General features: G+C 36.2%; 1 protein-coding gene across 4 annotated transcripts in view; it reads right to left on the bottom strand.

Moving 5' to 3' along the window:
- Positions 1-1560: 1560 nt before the first annotated feature.
- The window catches only part of LOC123546471 (actin-binding LIM protein 1-like), an 87525-nt gene continuing 67445 nt past the window's right edge, over positions 1561-21640 (bottom strand). For 3 of the 4 annotated variants that reach the window (XM_053550807.1, XM_053550809.1, XM_053550810.1), the window contains 6 exons: positions 20300-20395; positions 15878-15963; positions 8233-8310; positions 6209-6292; positions 5444-5515; positions 1561-4083 (listed from right to left, as the gene is read on the bottom strand). In XM_053550807.1, the coding sequence (XP_053406782.1) occupies positions 3970-4083; positions 5444-5515; positions 6209-6292; positions 8233-8310; positions 15878-15963; positions 20300-20395 (530 nt within the window). In that variant the 3' untranslated portion in view covers positions 1561-3969. The remainder of the gene's footprint in view (positions 4084-5443; positions 5516-6208; positions 6293-8232; positions 8311-15877; positions 15964-20299; positions 20396-21640) is intronic. The other variant, XM_053550808.1, reaches the window with a different exon arrangement.

The following is a 21640-nucleotide window of genomic DNA, read 5'->3' as shown; positions in this document are numbered from 1 at the left end:
AGTTTTTGACCCCAACTGACCCAGATTTAAACTTGATCTAAAGATCATCAAGATTAATATTCTGACAAAGTTTCATTAAGATATGGTCATAACTGTGGCCTCTAAAGTGTTAACTAGCTTTTCCTTTGATTTGACCTGGTGACCTAGTTTTTGATCCGACATGACCCAGATTCAAACCTGCCCTAAAGATCATCAAGTTTAACATTCTGACTAAGTTTCATGAAGATACAGTCATAAATATGGCCTCTACAGTGTTAACAAGCTTTTCCTTTGATCTGACCTAGTGACCTAGTTTTTGACCCCACCTGACCCAGATTTACAACTGACCTTAAGATCATCAAGATTTACATTCTGACCAAGTTTCATTATGATATGGTCATAAATGTGGTCTCTACAGTGTAAACTAGCTTTTCCTTTGATTTGACCTGGTGACCTAGTTTTTGATCCTACATGACCCAGATTCAAACTGGACCTTAAGATCATCAAGATTAACATTCTGGTCAAGTTTCATTAAGATTGGGCCAAAATTGTGACCTATAGAGTGTTAACAAGCTTTTCCTTTGATTTGACCTGGTGACCTAGTTTTTGAACCCAGATGACCCAATATCGAACTCGTCCAAGATTTTATTGAGGGTAACATTCTGACCAAGTTTCATTAAGATTGGGCCAAAAATGTGACCTCTAGAGTGTTAACAAGCTTTTCCTTTGATTTGACCTGATGACCTAGTTTTTGATCCCAGATGACCCAATATCGAACTCGTCCAAGATTTTATTGAGGGTAACATTCTGACCAAGTTTCATTAAGATTGGGCCAAAAATGTGACCTCTAGAGTGTTAACAAGCTTTTCCTTTGATTTGACCTGATGACCTAGTTTTTGATCCCAGATGACCCAGTATCGAACTCGTCCAAGATTTTATTGAGGGTAACATTCTGACCAAGTTTCATTAAGATTGGGCCAAAAATGTGACCTCTAGAGTGTTAACAGTCAAATTGTTGACGACGGACGGACGGACGGACGGACGGACGACGGACGACGACGGACGACGGACACAGGGCGATCACTAAAGCTCACCTTTGAGCACTTCGTGCTCAGGTGAGCTAAAAACTGACCTCTTTATATGTATACATAAAAAGAGTAAAACATGGAATCCCTCAATATATACATGTACTTAAATCTAGTTTTTAAAAATGAAACAAAAAAGACAGAGTTACTGATAATTTACACCAAGGAGACTAGCAGTATAATAAGCTTTATGGATACCTTCAAAAACATTTAAGAGCTGAAGATTCCTACATACCATGAATTACTTGGTAATTTCCAGCATAATGTTTTCTTTTTTATGACGTCTTGTCCTTTTTGTTCTTGTTGTTTTTTTTTGTGTGCAAAATTTCTATGCATTGCATTAAAGTAAATTTTTTTTTAAAAAATCGATGAAGGAATCCTTAAACCTTAATGTCCTTCATAAATAAAAGTCACAACACTAAATTTCTTTTCCAGATATGTCTATGATAACACAACAAAAGATATATCTTTTCATATACAATTTCTTACATATTTGACATATTTGATATTGTTAACAATTATTATATTGTACTCCTCACTGATTGTCGACCCATTTTGATTCACACAATATCATGTACCAGGAAACACCTGCAAGCTTAATATATACTTTGTTTGAAAGTTTATTTCCAAAGAACTCTTCATATAGAGTCCTTGTTACCAAACAGAAAGGTCAACTAATAAGGAAACACAAAAATTTCAGAAGCACTCTCATTTAACAAAGAAAGGCTGCTCCAAATTCCTTGACCATAGGGGCAGGTGCTTCCCAGTTACTTTATAATACAACATTCGAATAAACCATTCCAGATTTTACCATTATATTTCTGAGGAGGTATCACTTTTTTATCTGCCGAAAACAAAGTTCACTGTTCAACATTATTTCTTCTTTCACATTTTTTGCCTTCATAGTCACAACATTAACGAATATGATAGGTGAAATGCTTAGCAAAAGAAGAAAAAAGTGAATTTTAACTTTTCAGCAACATAGTCGATTTTGATTTTAAATGGCACAGTAGCTTGCCATTAAAGTTAACACAGTTTTGCAGAATAACATGGGGAAAATGCAAAACTGTAATTTCTGCAGCTATATGTATGTAAAGTGCAACAACATTAATTAAATACATTATGCTCTTGTGAAAGCTGTATATTAAAAGCTATCATTGAAATTTTAAAACTGTAAAGCTCCTTTTCTCAGAAAACATCTGCTTCATTTACTCAACTATTGAAACAAAACATACATCTAGAATTTGCCAATGCATCTTTTTGTTTCAAGGATGTTTTGAATCAAAATGAACCACCCTTCATCAGGAGAAACATGTTTGGAAATAAATGGCTAGTAAAAATCAAGCACAATCATGTGATTGCATAGGCTGTGTGGACTATGTAAAACATTGCCTTCAAATACTTAATGTGAAAAAAATGTTACGAAAATGAAGACAAGTTTCCTCCACCATTTATAACCAAGTTCGCTTTGGTGATAACCAGTACCGAAATTCCTTACAGCAGTATGTCTTCTAAAGACATCCCTTCTATACATTTCTAATACAATGAACTTAACTCCTTTGATCCTAATGCAAGCTTTAGATGAGTTGAAAGTGTATTTTGTATTTGAACCAACTGGTGATATGTTGTAGTGGGTCGCATTAAGCTCACACTGATATGACATGCATATGAAATACAAGTGTTCCCATGTATGCACAACCATGTACATCTTACACCAAAGTCATTGAAACAAAATTCTATATAATAATGTTTCCCTATCATTGCAATCTAGTACAGTGGCATTCAACTTTCAACAAACTCCTTTATCAAGTATTGTTTGTGACATCTGTACTGGACAATGTTTTTTCCCATGCTCAATGTTTACAAACTACAAAGCATTGATCATTCTGTCTAAAACATGTTTAAAGACCAAGTAAAAATGCTTCCAATTTATTATAACTGATACAAGGTAATTAATCCTCACTCCAGTACAAATACAAAATGTAAACTGTTGGAGACAGAATTAATCTAATTAATTTAACGTAAGTTTTTTTCTCTTCCTCTTTTATACAGGATTTGACCAACTATGTCTTGATACAGGTACAATGTAAGCACCTTTACAGGTAATTCATTGTCTTTTAGTCACATCTGTGCCCTCTTCTTAGCTGAACATAAAGTCAGAGAGAGAAGAAGCAGCACATGTATGACTGGTTGTTTGCTTAACAAATTTGCCCTGACAGCTGGAAGAGATACACCATATCACACACAAATTCCTATCTTTGCAGAACTATGTTCAATACTTCCAAAAGTATCAAATTAAGAACTATTTTTCATGCACTAACATGTATCTGTATGGCTTCTTTTCGCCTTTGTTCAAATCTATACACAGTATCAAACAAACTGCAGGAAGCAAATAGTTCTCTTAATTTCAATTTTGTTCAAATTTTGCATAAAGCCAGCAGGTGAACTGTTGTCCCCTTCTCTGCACCCTGACAAGCTTCAACCAGTTTTCTGTCCTTAGCTTTTTTCTGAAAGTCTTAATTAGGACCTTCCAACATCTACTTGCCATTTTTGGAATGGATTTTTTTACATCACTGAATGCTCTAATATGGGTTTCTTGGACAGCAGGTGAACATTCATATCTTCTAACTATGTACATATCCTCAAAAATTCATCCACGTTTAGAAAATTGCCAATTAACCCTTCAGTTCTATAATGGGCACTTCCAGCTTCCATTATAACATCCTCGAAGTGGAGCTGAAGGGGTAGAGGAATGAACGCCTTATCTTTGGTTTGATGCCACTTTTTACAATGGGCTTGTGTAGTCGGGCAGATAAGATTAACTCTCAGACTGTCCATCCAACCAATTACAAAAATAAAATTTGAACACAATTTATTATTATCTATAAGCACTAGAGGGGGGCTGCTAGTACAGATCTTTTTTACGTTTCATATCATTTCTTTTCCATTCTGGTAAATGTCTAAACTCTTCACATGACATGTTAAAAATATCCTCAAATTCTTCTTTGGCCAAATGTATCTGTAACAGAAAAGCAACAGTATAGATGGATGTATATACAGATAATTTCTACAAGCAAGGGGGACTACTCTTTGTAGCTTTAGCGATTCTGACAATGCTTGAAAAAAATCTAATAAATTAATTAAAATTCTCCATTTCTTTTTCCTAAAATTGGAAAGCCATTAATTCATCTCTTCACAAAATAATCATTTTGGCACAAAGAAAGAAATATCTGCTACCAAGAAATTTCATAGTATACTGTTACTAAACATTTTTGTGAAAACATGCAAGTAGTAAACTTTTCAAAAAACAAAAATATTGATGTTCTTTAATCATCCTTTAAAGTCAGCTATCTAATTAATGATACTGTTACTTTACAAAATAATTATAAAATGATAGTGCATCTTTAAAAGTAATCATCATTTGAGCCGCGCCATGAGAAAACCAACATAGTGACTTTGTGACCAGCATGGATCCAGACCAGCCTGCGCATCCGCGCAGTCTGGTCAGGATCCATGCTGTTCGCTAATGGTTTCTCTAATTGCAGTAGGCTTTAAAAGTGAACAGCATGGATCCTGACCAGACTGCGCGGATGCGCAGGCTGGTCTGGATCCATGCTGGTCGCACACCCACTATGTTGGTTTTCTCATGGCACGGCTCATTTATGAAATACAAGTACCTATTTCAAGGTATGACATTAGGTCCGGATCTAGTAATTTACTGTCTTAATTTTGCAAACATTACTTGTGATCTAGATATACCTCGTACAAGGTGAACTTTTCAACTTGTACAAAGGTATACAATTACCTTAATTAATGCATTCTGATACTGGAATAACATTTCTGTATTTAGGTTGAAAAGTTTACACAACAGTTTACTGTACACATGGGTATATTCACAATGGTTTTATTTCAATCAGTGGTCTCATACAGTTTAATTCAAAACAAGTCCTACTAAAAAACTATAGAAGCTGCAAAAAAAAACTGTTAAAATGTAAAAATTAGCATGGCAAACGTAACTTATTATGCCTAACTTTTGTTTGTTTGTATTGTAAGAGTAAAGTCTCACTAGGAACCAAGATCACATGGCAACTTTCTGGTTTGTACAATGGGCAAGGCAGTGGAATGAACAGTATTTCCTCAGGACATATTCAAAGTAAGGCCAAACACATAGGTACAAACATGTACTTTCAGACAGTGACTTAGCAAACTGTGTAGGTATCCGACTCTGTTCACACTCAAACTAATAGTAGTAAACATAAGGGTCAAGCAATAGATAGTCAGTTAGTCAATGACCCTAGTCGGTCAGTTGTTGGCCCCTACATAAACCATCAAAATAAATGGACATGAACAAAATATAGTGTACAGTATCAAGTACCAACCTCTAACTGATCTCTATCAACATCTTTTGGTAAATCAAAGTTGGAGATTTTCAATCTCTCATAATTGTACACCTGAAAATATATACAAACACTTACATAGGTTTTTTATAAAGTCATAGAAAAGACACAGAACTTACCAGTCAGCAATGTTTTAATGTATACATATTTTCTTTTCCTACTCTTTTGAGAAATATCTGAACATTAAGTCTCATCTAATATGTATACTTGAGTAAACCATAATTAAAACTCAAACCATCGTTTTACCCTAGAACTCTGCATTACTTTGTAATAGATAAAAAAGGAAGGTTCCCTCTCCAGTTAAAAAAGTATATACTGCAAAATAAATAACGAAATAATGAAAACAAGTTATTGGGCATGAATTATTTTGCTATTATTGAAGCAGTGACCTTGAACTTTATCCCAGTGGCTATACAATCCCAAGCTAGATCTTCACATAAGTTTTCTGTCAATCTGAGCTTAAGTTATTGTCTATAATAATGCCCACCTAATGCCCCAACCTAAACCAGAGTTTCAAAAAACCTATTTAACCCTGATCATGCTGAACACAATTGATAATGCCTTTGCAATCAGTGTAGATCATGATCAGCCTGCACATCCATGCAGTCTGATCAAGATCTGCACTGTTCACCATTCAGTCAGTATCTCTTTGGTAAGCAGCCCTTTTAACCATTAATGGTACTGTCCAAATTGAAAGATGGACAAGTTCACTATAGAAATTTAGCAGGGTAAGGGTTAATAACTTACTGGAGGTTTAGATTCTGTGTGCCAAGAACTTTTCTGGAACGTCATCAGTGACACACCCGGTTGGTCAAATATGGTACTGGTTACCTAGGAAACCAAATGAAATATCAATATATATTTTGAATCAAATAAAATCATGATAGTTAGTAATAGTCATTATAAGCCAGGATCTGTTCCAGAAATTGATATGTCGTTTTTCTGTTTTTTGTTGTTTTTTTTTATCAAGCATGTCACATTGAATTACAGACTGGTCATGTATGACAGATATAAAATGTTGCGGATTATCACAGAGGTTTCATGTCAGCCTAGGACAGGCCATTTTAGAGTTCTGAACTGGGCTATCATTTTCACATGACTGGTTCCGACAGATTATTTTGAGAATTGGCCAGGTAAAGGTGTTTTACATAGTTTGCTGATTTCCAGTCTACATGAATACTTCAAATATATGTGAACATTACCAATCATCTATAGACCAGTTCTGACACTTACTATCATTGGTAAGTGTAAGTCACAGACATACAGGATATTGCTTTGTCAGGAGTTTGATGAACTACGTGTAATTTATGTAACCTCGTATCTCTGATATTACTGAATCTTTCATAAAGATGTGGGATAATTACATAAAAGGGGAAGTGCATTTACATAAAGGGTGCCGGACTTGAGGCTTTGTTCTGTTGTTGTCATATCATTTTCTGGAACAGCAATAATGCATGTAACTGAAGCCAAGCCGGAGACAGCAAAATATTCAGCAAAGAAAATCAAAATGAACCAACAAAAATCATTCAACAAAATCTGCAATTCACGTAAATCAATCCATTGACATTTTAATAAACAACAGTATAATGTTAATATCTCATCAAGTATGATGAAAACTGATAAATCTACATTTTTGTATTCTTCAGAAATAGACAATAAATGGTACTGTTTAATATGAGCAAGCATTACAACATATAATGTGCAGTTATAAAACAATATCTAACATACCCTTTTGTTTTTGACATATTTCTAAACTGAACTAAGCATTTTCATTTTCAAATAAAAAACTGGTACTTCAAAAGTAATTACAACATTTTGTCTATTGAATGTCAGAAGGTGTTATCAGCATAAGAAATAAGAAGACTGACAGCCCCTTTCTGGCAGTCAATAGACGATTTGTTAGCTATGAACTTATTTAGGGATCCCAGAGCCTCATTACCACCAAACAGTTACCAAAGAGCCAGATATTTCCATCAGCACTTTCAATTAGTGACAGAATCTTTTTCCTGCATACCAATTGATAGATGAAATAAAATGAAACAAATGCTTTTCTTTTAAGCACTATTTTATTATAGAAGCATATGAATTTACGTATTCATTCATGAATTTTGGCATGTGAGTGATCTTACACCCCGGAATGTAGGTTGACTTTTTCTAGCACTGGTAAAATCACAGGAAAATCCTGGCCAGCATGCAGAACAATATTTCATAATCTACGGATATGTACTTTGGATGACACTTTATTGGCTAACCCTATGGGACTTCACAAACTTCATGTTGTGATAAATTGTGTGTCTTGTACAGATATTTGGAAAGTAACTTAAAAGAATAATTCAGATTAGTTTAATAAAGAAAATAAATACTTGCACAAAGAAAGTATGGAAAAACTTTCGATATCCTACTCTGACAGTCTAACAAAATAACGAACAACATTTTAGAAATTACAACAGAAAGCTGATACATAATTGAGCCGTGCCATGAGAAAACCAACATTGTGGGTTTGCGACCAGCATGGATCCAGACCAGCCTGCGCATCCGCGCAGTCTGGTCAGGACCCATGCTGGTCGCTTTCAAAACCTATAGCAATTAGAGAAGCTATTAGCGAACAGCATGGATCCTGACCAGACTGCGCAAATGCGCAGGCTGGTCTGGATCCATGCTGGTCGCAAACCCACTATGTTGGTTTTCTCATGGCACGGCTCATTTGACCTATTAAAACATAAAGGCACTAAAAGAAGAGCAATAAAATTTAACAAACAATATGAGCATACTTTACTAGTTTCTGTGTTAATAGATGAAGTGGAAACACGAGTATCTCTACCGGACGAAACATCTAGATCATATACCCTCTGAAAGTAAAGCATAGCATGCAGAATGAATGATCAATGAGAATGAATGTGACGTGGTGTCAAAACATGAAGAATTATTGTAACACAGCAGGTCATGCATCTTACATTATCATGTTTAACAGGGCATTATTTATTTATCTAAATAGACTATGTCATTTTTAACTTTTAGAGGAATATTCCCTCCAGAATGATTACATAACCTGCTTAATGGCTTACAATCTGACCTTGGCAGGGATATATGATATGTAACACAAGTGTGTCCTGGTTTGTCATTTTAATATATTTTTATCCATCATATAACAAAGTATCCTACAGCATTTCTCTGCTTACATAAACAATGGTACCCTATAGTATTCCTTTACCTATTCAAAACAATGGTATCAATTACCGGGTAGTGTTATTCTGCCTACATAAACAATAGTACTGTCAGTGTTCCTCTGTCTATGTAAAACAAATTTAATTAAATTTAATTATTATGATACTATTTAAGTGTTCTTCTTCCTGTGTAAAACAATGGTACCCTACAGTGTTCCTCTGCTTACATAAATAATGCTACCCTTTCTTGTCCCTCTGTCTATGCTAAACAATATAACAAATATAAACTATCTAACACTATAGCTAAGGCTCTACTTTATATGACTTTTTCTCTGATACAGTACAAACAAGAGCTGTCGGATGACAGCGCGCTCGACTATTCGAAGAATTGATTGAAGAATGGGGTCAAAATATTTCCACAAATTTTCAGACAAAAGAAAAAAATGGATTAAACAAAATTTTTTCCTGTATTTGTGGATTTCTATTAGTCTTGCACTAAGTGGCAATGTGTGACCATGATGGCAAATATGTTATTAAGTTATATGTTAGGCAAACACAGACTTGTATGAAAAGTTTAACTAATTTCCAAGTCCAAAAAGGGTCATAATTCAGTCAAAATAGTTGACAGAGTTATGTACACTTGCCTACAGATGGAAATCATGTTGATATACTAGTGTTAACAGTTTGAAAGCCACAGTTCAAATATTTTGACAAAAATTTCAAAGTCCAAAAAGGGCCATAATTCAGCCAAAATAGTTGTCAAGAGTTATGTACTCTTGCCTGCAGATGGAAATCATAATGATAAACAAGTATTTAAAGTTTAAAAGCCATATGTCAAATAGTCTTGACAAAACATGGACATATACGAAAACAGAACCAATTTCCAAGTTCAAAAAGGGCCATAATTCAGCCAAAAAAGATGACAGAGTTATGTACTCTTGCCTATTGATAGAGACTATAATACTGAACAAGATATAAAAGTTTCAAAGCCATATGTCAAACACTTTACACAAAATATAAACTGGTACGAAAAACTTAACCAAGACTTCTAAGTCACAAGGGGCCATAATTCAGCCAAAATGCTTGATGGAGTTATGTACTCTTGCTTACAACTGGATATGGTGATGGTAAACAAGTGTTGAAAGTTTCAAAGCTTTATCTCAAAAGACTTTGCCAAAATATGAACTGGTACGAAAAACTTAACCAAGATTTCTAAGTCAAAAGGGGCCATAATTCAGTCAAAATGCTTGACAGAGTTATATACTCTTGCCTATAATTGGACATGGTGATGGTAAACAAGTGTTGAAAGTTTCAAAGCTTTATCTCAAAAGACTTTGTCAAATTGTGGACTGGTACGAAAAACTTAACCAGGGTGTGACGCCGACGCCGACGCCATGGTGAGTAGGATAGCTCTACTTATTCTTCGAATAGTCAAGCTAAAAACCAAACATTTACATAATGCTTTTTTTCTGCTTGATGTTTCACCTTGACAAATGAATACCATTCTACACAAAAGGTGTAATTTCCTTCCTAAAGTTCTAAGATAATTTCTACAGTTCTTAGATAACAAGTACAATGGAGTGGAAAAATGTTATGAAAGAAATACAAGAGGACCATGATGGTCCTGAATCGCTCATCTCTTCCCACATGACCCAGTTTTGAGTATGACGTCGTTTTTTCTATTATTTGACATAGTGACCGAGTTTTTGAGCTCATGTGACCCAGTTTTGAACTTGACCTAGATATTATCAAGATAAAAATTCTGACCAATTTTCATGAAGATCCATTGAAAAATATGGTCTCTAAGAGAGGTCACAAGGTTTTTCTATTATTTGACCTATTAACCTAGTTTTCGAAGGTACGTGACCCTGTTTTGAATTTTATCTAGATATCATCAAGGTGAACACTCTTACTAATTTTCATGAAGATCTCATGAAAAATATGGCCTCTAGAGAGGTCACAAGGTTTTTCTATTTTTATACCTACTGGCCTAGTTTTTGACCGCACGTGACCCAGTTTTGAAACTGACCTAGATATCATCAAGGTGAACATTCAGATCAATTTTCATGAAGATCCATTGAAAAAATATGGCCTCTAGAGAGGTCAAAAGATTTTAATAATTCTAGACCTACTGCAGTAGTTCTTGACCGCAGTTGACCCAGTTTCAAACTTGACCTAGATATCATCAAGATGAACATTCAGACCAACTTTCATACAGATCCAATGAAAAGTATGGCCTCTAGAGAGGTCACAAGGTTTTTTATTATTTGACCTACTGACCTATTTTTTAAGGCACATGAACCAGTTTCAAACTTGATCTAGATATCATCAAGGTGAACATTCAGATCAATTTTCATGAAGATCCATTGAAAAATATGGCCTCTAGAGAGGTCAAAAGATTTTAATAATTTTAGACCTACTGACCTAGTTTTTGACTGCACATGACCTTGTTTCGAACTTGACCTAGATATCATCAAGATGAACATTCAGACCAACTTTCATACAGATCCCATGAAAAATATGGCCTCCAGAGAGGTCAAAAGGTTTTTCTATTATTTGACCTACTGACCTAGTTTTTGACAGCATGTGACCCACTTTCGAACTTGACCTAGATATCATCAAGGTGAACATTCTGACCAATTTTCATGAAGATCTCATGAAACAATGGCCTCTAGAGAGGTCACAAGGTTTTTCTATTTTTAGACCTACTGACCTAGTTTTTGACCGCACGTGACCCAGTTTCAAACTTGACCTAGTAACATCAAGATAAACATTCAGACCAACTTTCATACAGATCCCATGAAAAATATGGCCTCCAGAGAGGTCACAAGGTTTTTCTATTATTTGACCTACTGACCTAGTTTTTGACGGCACGTGACCCAGTTTCGAACTTGACTTAGATATCATCAAGGTGAACATTCTGTCCAATTATCATGAAGATCTCATGAAATATATGGCCTTTAGAGAGGTCACAAGGCTTTTCTATTTTTAGACCTACTCACCTAGTTTTTGACCGCACATGACCCAGTTTCGAATTTGACCTAGATATCATCAAGATGAACATTCAGGCCAACTTTCATACAGATCCCATGAAAAATGTGGCCTTTAGAGAGGTCACAAGGTTTTTCTATTATTTGACCTACTGACCTACTTTTTGATGGCACGTGACCCAGTTTCGAACTTGACCTAGATATTATCAAGATGAATGTTCTGACCAATTTTCATGAAGATCTTGTGAAAAATATGGCCTCTAGAGAGGTCACAAGGTTTTTCTATTTTTAGAACTACTGACCTAGTTTTCGATGGCACGTGACCCAGATTCGAACTTGACCTAGATATCATCAAGGTGAACATTCTGACCAATTTTCATGAAGATCTTTTGAAATATATGGCCTCTAGAGAGGTCACAAGGTTTTTCTATTTTTAGACCTACTGACCTAGTTTTTGAAGGCACGTGACCCAGTTTCGAACTTGACCTAGATATCATCAAGATGAACATTCTGACCAACTTTCATAAAGATCCCATGAAAAATGTGACCTCTAGAGTGGTCACAAGCAAAAGTTTACGGACGCACGCCAGACGACGGACGACGGACACCGCGCGATCACAAAAGCTCACCTTGTCACTTTGTGACAGGTGAGCTAAAAAATAACTATAGTACTGTTATGAAACAGGAATTTTTTATGTAAAGGAAGAAGTTTCTTTCAAAGGTAATGAAGGTATTGAATTCTGCAACACGTGAAATAATGGAAAAGAACAAGGATGTGGTTTTCAAAGCAAAAATCATGCCCTTGGGTGTATGACAAAAGATATTGTTTGTTTTTTTTTGAGGTTAAAAATTTAAAGGTGAAGATCAAAGTCATCTACATAAAGGTCACTTTGTAGATCTTTCTACAAAAATTATGTCCCATGTTGTATTAACAAAGATGTTTTTTTTGTTGTTTTGTTTAGGTTTTAAGTTTCCAGGTTAAGATCATATGAAGGTCAATGTCATCTATATGTAGGTCAATGTCATCTATATGAAGGTCAATGTCATCTATATGTAGGTCAGTTTGTAGGTCTTGCCGCAAGGTTTGTTGAGTTTGAGTACAAACTAAATTGGGTCATTTATGTGGACTGTAAGACCAACAAGAGCTGTCGGAGGACAGCAATGCTCGACTATTTAACAGCCTTGTCGCTTGAATGAATAAGAAAGTCGAAAAAGGGGCATAATTTAGTAAAAAAGTAAAATAGGGTTATGGAACCTGCATAGTGCTTATCAGCTCATGACAGTGGACAAGTGTATGAAGTTTCAATCCATTCCCATTAGTGGGTACTAAGATACCAGCTTACATATAAGAATTTAACCCAAAAACTCCTAAGTTGAAAAAGGGGCATAATTTTGTAAAATGCAAAGTTGAGTTATTGACCCTTTGCACTGCATGTCATATCATGACAGTGAACAAGTGTGTGAAGTTTAAATCCTTTCCCATTAGTGGATACTGAGATACCAGCTTACATACAAAAACTAAACCAAAAATTTCTATGTTGAAAAAGGGGCATAATTTTGTAAAAAAGCAAAATAAAGTTATGTGACCTGCTTTGTGCATGTCAGATCATGACAGTGAACAAGTGTGTGAAGTTTCAATCCATTCCCATTAGTGAGTACTGAGATACCAGCTTACATACAAAACCTTAACCAAAATATTCTAAGTCGAAAAAGGGGCATAATTTTGTGAAAAAGCATATTAGAGTTATGGAACCTATGCAATGTAAGTCAGTTTATCACAGTAAATAAGTGTGTGAAGTTTCAATCCATTCCCACAAGTGGTTACTGAGATACCAGCTTACATACAAAACCTTAACCAAAAATTTCTAAGTCAAAAAAGGGGCATAATTTTGTAAAAAAGCAAAACAGAGTTATGGAACCTGTGCAATGTAAGTCAGTTTATCACAGTGAATAAGTGTGAGAAGTTTCAATCAATTCCCACAAGTGGTTGCTGAGATACCAGCTTACATACTAAAACTTAACCAAATCGGGAAGCGGACGCCGACGCATGGGCGAGTCCAATAGCTCTACTATTCTATGAATAGTCGAGCTAAAAATGTTGTTTATTAAGGTTTGAAGATGAAGGTCATATAAAGGTCAAGGTCATTTATATATTGGTTAATTTGTAAGTCTTGCCACAAGGATTGTTGAGTATGAACTAAATCAGATCATTAATGTCTGTTTCATATGGATGGATATCAAGATCATCTATGTGTATGTCATTTTCCATGTCTAACCACAAGGTTTGTTGGGTGTAAGTATGAACTAAATTGGGTATTTATCGATTGTATGGCCAAAAACATTGTTCATCATGGTTTTAAGTTTGAAGATGAAGGTCATATGAGGGTCAAGGTCATTTGTATACAGGTCAGTTTGTAGGTCTTACCACAAGGTTTGTTGAATGTGAGTATGAACTAAATTGAGTCATTTATGTGGGCTGTAGGACCATAAATGTTTTTTTTTTCAAGGTTTTAAGTATGAAGGTGAAGGTCATAAGAGGGTCAAGGTCATCTATATATAGGTCAGTTTGTAAGTCTTGCCACAAAGATATTGTGTGTCAGTATGAACTAAATAGGGTTATTAATGTGGGCTGTAAGCAATCTGGTTTGTATGGACAGACGGAAAGTTCAATTGCTATATGCCTTGGCGTATAAGAAATAATGGTACCAGCAACACCTTTTGAAGAAATTTAACTTACAGAAGCAATGTCCCTATACTAAAACAGAACAGATGGCATTTATTTTATCAAAGCTTAATAAAAATTTCCTGCGAGTTTCTTGCAAAACTGCAGCAGGCTGAATAACAATGTATGCCGATGTTTTATAGCTATCACGTTTATAGATGACCTTACGAAGCTCTTTCTTAAATCATTCTCAAGAATGTGTATGAGATATTCGCTTTAGTAAAACTCAGTAGTTAAGACAGATAGAAACAAGCAATTCCTGACAAATACATGCAAGACACTTTGACTTTCACTTTCTCTAGTTTTAGAAAGTATATGTTCTCACTTAACTTCAATTTCAGCAGCACTTCAAAGAAAGTTCTATGATTTTTCTCACATATATGTGTCATTTATTTCACAAGAGATCTTAACAAGCCAGAAGTTTTCCACGTTTGGCTACAGTATAACACATCATCATATTTTTTCTGATTCTCACACCTTTTGTAGTTAGTAATTCTAAACACTGACACAAGCCAATTCATAACAATGGATAAAGCATGTTAAAAGTCACAAAAGGTTGCTTGGAAACATTACACAAAATAACAACTTCACATAAATTATTTCAATGTCTGACATTATTTATTGCTAAAACATCAGAAAGTATTTTGTTGTCTCAACTGTCCTTACTACATAGATGCCAGTCTGATTACAGTACTCTTTGAAAAAAACACACAAAAACTTGTCATCCATGTGTTTGTCACAAAAAAAACAAGAGCTATCACTATAAGTGACAAATGCCCCCGAGCATTTATCCCAAGTAATTTTAAAATCCCTTCATCAATGGCAGAGTTATGGACCGGACAAGAAACAGACCATGTTAACATTTAACGTTTAAGTATGACCTTGACCTTGGAGCTAGAAGTCTGGGTCTTGCGCAAAACACATCTTCTCGTTATGGTAAACATTTATCCCAAATTATTTCAAAATCCCTTAATGACTGGCAGAGCTATGGACTGGACACGAAACAGACCCTGTAAAACTTTGACGACCAAGTGTGACCTTGACCTTCGAGCTAGGGTTCTGGGTCTTGCGCACGACACGTCGTCTCATTATGATGAACATTTATGCCAATTTTTTTTCAAAATCCCTTTATGGATGGCAGAGTTACAGCCCGGACAAAAATTTACACAGATGCACAGTGTGATTTTAATATGCCGACCTTCGGGGCATAAAAAATTACAAATTTTGTTGAGTTTTCAAGTAAAACTGACATACTGTAACACGGGTAATATTCCAGTCTTTGATGATGAAGGAAGACCCCTGGTGCCTCTCCCAGCACTATTTAAGGCACGGGCTGGCACCAGGTTGAACCAGCAACCTTCCATAAGTACTCACATTGAAGCATTCTACTCAAAGTTGTGAGGGGAAAGTGATTTGTAGTTGGCAATAATTTTCAGGAGTTGTTTCTTTTTTGATATATTATAAAAAAACATCATGTATCAAGAGTAACATTGCCTTGTCATAAAAGTTTATGAGAATCTATTCACTACAGTAAACTTACATAATCTAAATCTAATGGTCCACCATACATGCCCGAAACAGGTAAAGTAGCAGCACGCGGAGCAAGGCCGTATCCCGGTTTTGGTGCTAAAAGTACAAATACAAAAACATCATAAATTTCTGCATGTTTATTCACAAATCATACTCTGTAGTGTTTAAGTGTTGAAATGGTCAAGTCTTTCTTGAAATGCATATGTATACGACATAGTTGACTTGAATTTCAGTTTTTACTGATTTTAACATGTTCTATTTCTATACCCCAAATGAATTTCATTAGAAACATCTTTTTTTTTTTGTATGGGTTCAATGCTGTACCAGTTTTCTTGTACAGTAAATTATGTACCTGTAATTAACAGTTGTTGCATGTAACAGAAACAAGAGGACCATGATGGTCCTGAATCGCTCACCTATCCCCACATGACCCAGTGTTGAACTGAGTATGACGTCGTTATTTCTATTATTTGACATAGTGACCTAGTTTTTGAGCACATGTGACCTAGATATCATCAAGATAAACAAGAGATCACAGAGTGATCTTGGCGCCCACCAATGTGCCATTTTTGAGTGTTCCAAATTTCAAGACTTATTGACTAGCTCATGGTCAAATTTAATTTCTGCACACATCGTTGTGCATGTGGTCCAAATTCGAAAGCTGTTGCTTGAGAAATGTGAAAGTAGGTCACTAGATCAATTTCAAGGACAAAGTTCTTTGTACACAAAACTATGCATGTGCATCAAGTTTGAAGGCTGTAGTTTGAGAAATTTAAAAGTAGGTCACTAGGTCAATCTTAAGGTCAAAGTTTATTTCGGTACACAAAACTATGCAAGTGGTCAAAATTTGAAGGCTGTAGCTTGAGAAATGTGAAAGTAGGTCACTAGGTCAAAATCAAAGTAAAATTTTATTACGGAATACAGAACTATGCATGTGATCAAATTTGAAGCCTGTACCTTCAAAAATGTGAAAGTAGGTCACTAGGTCAATGTAAAGGTCAAAGTTTGTTTCGGTACATAAAACCATGCATGTGGTCAAATTTGAAGGCTGTAGCTTGAGTAATGTGAAAGTAGGTCACTGGGTCAAAATGAAGGTCAAAGTTCATTTCGTAACAAGAAACTATGCATGTGGTCCAAATTTGAAGCCTGTACCTTCAAAAATGTGAAAGTAGGTCACTAGGTCAATGTCAAGGTCGAAGTTTTTTTCAGTGCACAAAACTATGCATGTGGTCCAAATTTGAAGGTTGTAGCTACAGAAATGTGAAAGTAGGTCACTAGGTCAAAATCAAGGTCAACTCATGTCAAGGTTCATCTTGCCACTCAAAAACCATACATGTGGTCCAAATTTGAATGTTGTAGGTTATTGACAAGAAGTTTTTAAAAGTTTTTTCCTATATAAGTCTATATGAACCATGTGACACCCAGGGCGGGGCCATATTTGACCCTAGGGGGAAAATTTGAACAATCTTAGTAGAAGACCACTAGATGATGTCACATACAAAATATCAAAGCCCTAGGCCCTGTGGTTTTGGACAAGAGGTTTTTCAAAGTTTTTCCCTATATAAGTGTATATAAACCATGTGACCCCCAGGGCGGGGCCATATTACACCCCAGGGAAATAATTTGAATCATCTTGGTAGAGGACCACTAGATGATGCTTCATACCAAATATCAAAACCCTAGGCTCTGTGGTTTTGGACAAGAAGATTTTCAAAGTTTTTCCCTATATAAATCTATGTAAATTATAGAAATAAACAAAGGGCCATAACTTACTAAAAAATTGTTAAACCAGTCTGATTTTCAGGGGGACACAACTAGGGTACCAATTCATCATTCTGACAAAGTTTGGTCAAAATCCCCCTGGTAGTTTCTGAGGAGATGCGATAACGAGAAATTGTTAACGGACGGAAGGACGGACGGACGGACGGACGGAAGGACGACGGACCACGGACGCAGAGTGATTTGAATAGCCCACCATCTGATGATGGTGGGCTAAAAATTCTGACCAATTTTCATGAAGATCCATTGAAAAATATGGCCTCTAGAGAGGTCACAAGGTTTTTCTATTATTTGACCTAATGACCTAGTTTTTGAAGGCACGTGACCCACTTTTAAACTTGACCTAGATATCATCAAGGTGAACATTCTCACCAATTTTCATGAAGATCTCGTGAAAAATATGGCCTCTAGAGAGGTCACAAGGTTTTTCTATTTTTCGACCTACTGACCTAGTTTTTGACCACACCTGACCAAGTTACGAACCTGACCTAGATATCATCAAGGTGAACATTCTGACCAATATTCATTAAGAACTCATGAAAAATATGGCCTCTAGAGAGGTCACAAGGTTTTTCTATTTTTAGATCTACTGACCTAGTTTTTAACCCCACGTGACCCAGTTTCGAACTTGATCTAGATATCATCAAGGTAAACATTCTGACCAATTTTCATGAAGATCCATTGAAAAATATGGCCTCTAGAGAGGTCACAAGGTTTTTCTATTTTTAGACCTACTGACCTAGTTTCTGACCCCACGTGACCCAGTTTCGAACTTGACCTAGATATCATCAAGGTGAACATTCTGACCAATTTTCATGAAGATCCATTGAGAATTATGGCCTCTAGAGAGGTTACAAGGTTTTTCTATTTTTAGACCTACTGACCTAGTTTTTGATCCCACATGACTAAGTATCGAACTTGACCTAGATATCATCAAGGTGAACATTCTGACCAATATTCATGAAGATCTCATGAAAAATATGGCCTCTAGAGAGGTCACAAGGTTTTTCCATTTTTAGATCTACTGACCTAGTTTTTGACCCCACGTGACCCAGTGTCGAACTTGACCTAGATATCATCAAGCTGAACATTCTGACCAATTTTCATGAAGATCCATTGAGAAATATGGCCTCTAGAGAGATCACAAGATTTTTTGTATTTTTAAACCTAATGACCTAGTTTTTGACCCCACGTGACCCAGTTTCGAACTTGACCTAGATATCATCAAGGTGAACATTCTGACCAATATTCATGAAGATCTCATGAAAAATATGGCCTCTAGAGAGGTCACAAGGTTTTTCTATTTTTAGACCTACTGACCTAGTTTTTGACCCCACGTGACCCAGTTTCGAACTTGATCTAGATATCATTAAGGTGAACATTCTGATCAATTTTCATGAAGATCTTGTGAAATATATGGCCTCTAGAGAAGTCACAAGGTTTTTCTATTTTTAGACCTACTGACCTAGTTTTTGATGGCACGTGACCCAGTTTCGAACTTGACCTAGATATCATCAAGGTGAACATTCTGACCAACTTTCATAAAGATCCCATGAAAAATGTGACCTCTAGAGTGGTCACAAGCAAAAGTTTACGGACGCACGCACGCACAGACGGACGGACGGACGGACCACGGACGCCGCGCGATCACAAAAGCTCACCTTGTCACTTTGTGACAGGTGAGCTAAAAAGTTTACTGTGACATAAACCATCAGTAAAGTGAAATGGCTTTAAAGTAATTCTAGGAACAATCTCCACATCCAGAAAGTGCATCTTGTAATCACACTCCCTTCATAGCTAAACACAGCTGCTACGGGAAAATAAAGAACACTACAGGAATTTTAAAATGTTTTGCTTTGTTATTAGTTTTTAAGTCAAACTGAGACAATTTTGGTGATGTGGAGAATTCTGGTGATATGCAGAATTCAGGTGGTGTGGAGAATTCTGGTGGTGCATAGAAATAAGGTGATGAGGAGAATTCAGGTGGTGTGGAGAATTCCAGTAGTGTGGAGAATTTGAGGTGTGGAGAATTTAAGGTGAGGAGAATTCCAGTGGTGCAGAGAATTAAGATGATGTGGAGAATAAGTGTGATGAGGAGAATTCAGGAGATAGGAAGAATTCAGGTGGTGTAGAGAATTCTTGAGGTGCATGAGAGTTAAAAACCTTGTTAGAACCACTCAACTTTCATAAACCAGCTTGATAGATTGCTCACAAGGTGACCCAAACAGGGCTTGGACCCACAAAGTCGACTTGCTTGGATTAAATCAGCAACCTCAAGTGCTCAACAATGGAGGCCTCCATAACATTTTTTTTTAGAATACAGACAAGAGGGCTAAGATCACAGGAGATCATTCACCTGAGATTCACAGCTTGCTTTAACAGTTTTGGTAGAGGGTCACTCAATGAAAACATCTGTGGAATTATTCTGAAATTGTGCCAGTGTTCTCTAAAAACCAGAATGCTTCATACATGACCTAGACTTGAAGGAACATTCCTGGAAAATTTGGTTGAAATTTGCTTGGTGGTTTAGGAGACGTTCTTTAAAAAGATAGTGGATGACTGACGGGTAGCAGACATCCAATGGTCCTTAAAGCTCACCATGTGCATTTTGTGGTCAGGTGACCTTAAATTGAGAAGATGTAAATATACACACCTGGTATGTGTCCATGTATTGCAATAGTTCTGTATCCAGCACGTATATCACAATCATCCCACGATCTTTTTGTACGATCTAGGAATCGAGATGGAGCTGAAATTATGATATTAGTTAAATAAGTGCTTTTAGTCCAGTATCATAATATAACTTGTAATGTGGCTATCAAAAGTTGTCAAAATAAATATTTAAACCTCAAAAATCACCTTGTGGGCAATGTTAATTAACTTCATTTACTAAGTCAGTGAATTTTCACCAGTATAAACTGTTCTAACACAAGTGTGCTCGACTATTTCAAATATTATACCTGGTACTACCTTACATACAAAACTTCGTACAAAATTCTGAAAGCTAGACATAAGTTACTTGCCTTAGTATGCTAAAGACTTAATTGCTATACAATCATTCAGTTTTTTCTTACTTAATCCTTATCTTGCTAAATTTCTATAAGGAACTCGTCCATCTTTCAGTTTGGACAGTACCATTACCGGAAACTGTTAAAAGGGGTGCTTACAAAACAAGAGCTGTCTCCATAGGATGACACATGCCCCCGATGGCACTTTGAATGAATAGTTATGGCCGATGTTAGAGTTTAGGACCTTTGACCTACGGAGCTGGGTCTTGCGCGCGACACGTCATCTTACTGTGTCACACATTCATGCGTAGTTATTTTAAAATCCATGCATGAATGACAAAGATATGGACCGGACACGCCCATCAATGCACTATCATGAAAAATTACCTTTAACGTCTAAGTGTGACCTTGACCTTTGAGCTACAGACCTGGGTCTTGTGCATGACACGTCGTCTTACTGTGGTACACATTCATGCCAAGTTATTTGAAAATCCATCCATGGATGACAAAGATATGGACCGGACATGCCCATCAATGCACTATCCTTTAACGTCTAAGTGTGACCTTGACCTTTGAGCTACGGACCTGGGTCTTGCGCGCGACACGTCGTCTTACTGTGGTACACATTCATGCCAAGTTATTTGAAAATCCATTCATGGATGACAAAGATATGGACTGGACACGCCCATCAATGCACTACCCTTTAAAGTCTAAGTGTGACCTTGACCTTTGAGCTATGGACCTGGGTCTTGCGCGCGACACGTCGTCTTACTGTGGTACACATTCATGCCAAGTTATTTAAACAAGAGGACCATGATGGTCCTGAATCGCTCACCTCTTCCCACATGACCCAGTTTTGAGTATGACATCGTTTTTGACCAGCTTTCATGAAGATCCCATGAAAAATGTGACCTCTAGAGTGGTCACAAGGTTTTTCTATTTTTAGACCTACTGACCTAGTTTTTGAAGGCACGTGACCCAGTTTC

Source organism: Mercenaria mercenaria, chromosome 9, assembly GCF_021730395.1.
Source record: "Mercenaria mercenaria strain notata chromosome 9, MADL_Memer_1, whole genome shotgun sequence".
Taxonomy (NCBI): domain Eukaryota; kingdom Metazoa; phylum Mollusca; class Bivalvia; order Venerida; family Veneridae; genus Mercenaria; species Mercenaria mercenaria.
This window is presented reverse-complemented; position numbering and strand designations above follow the sequence as displayed.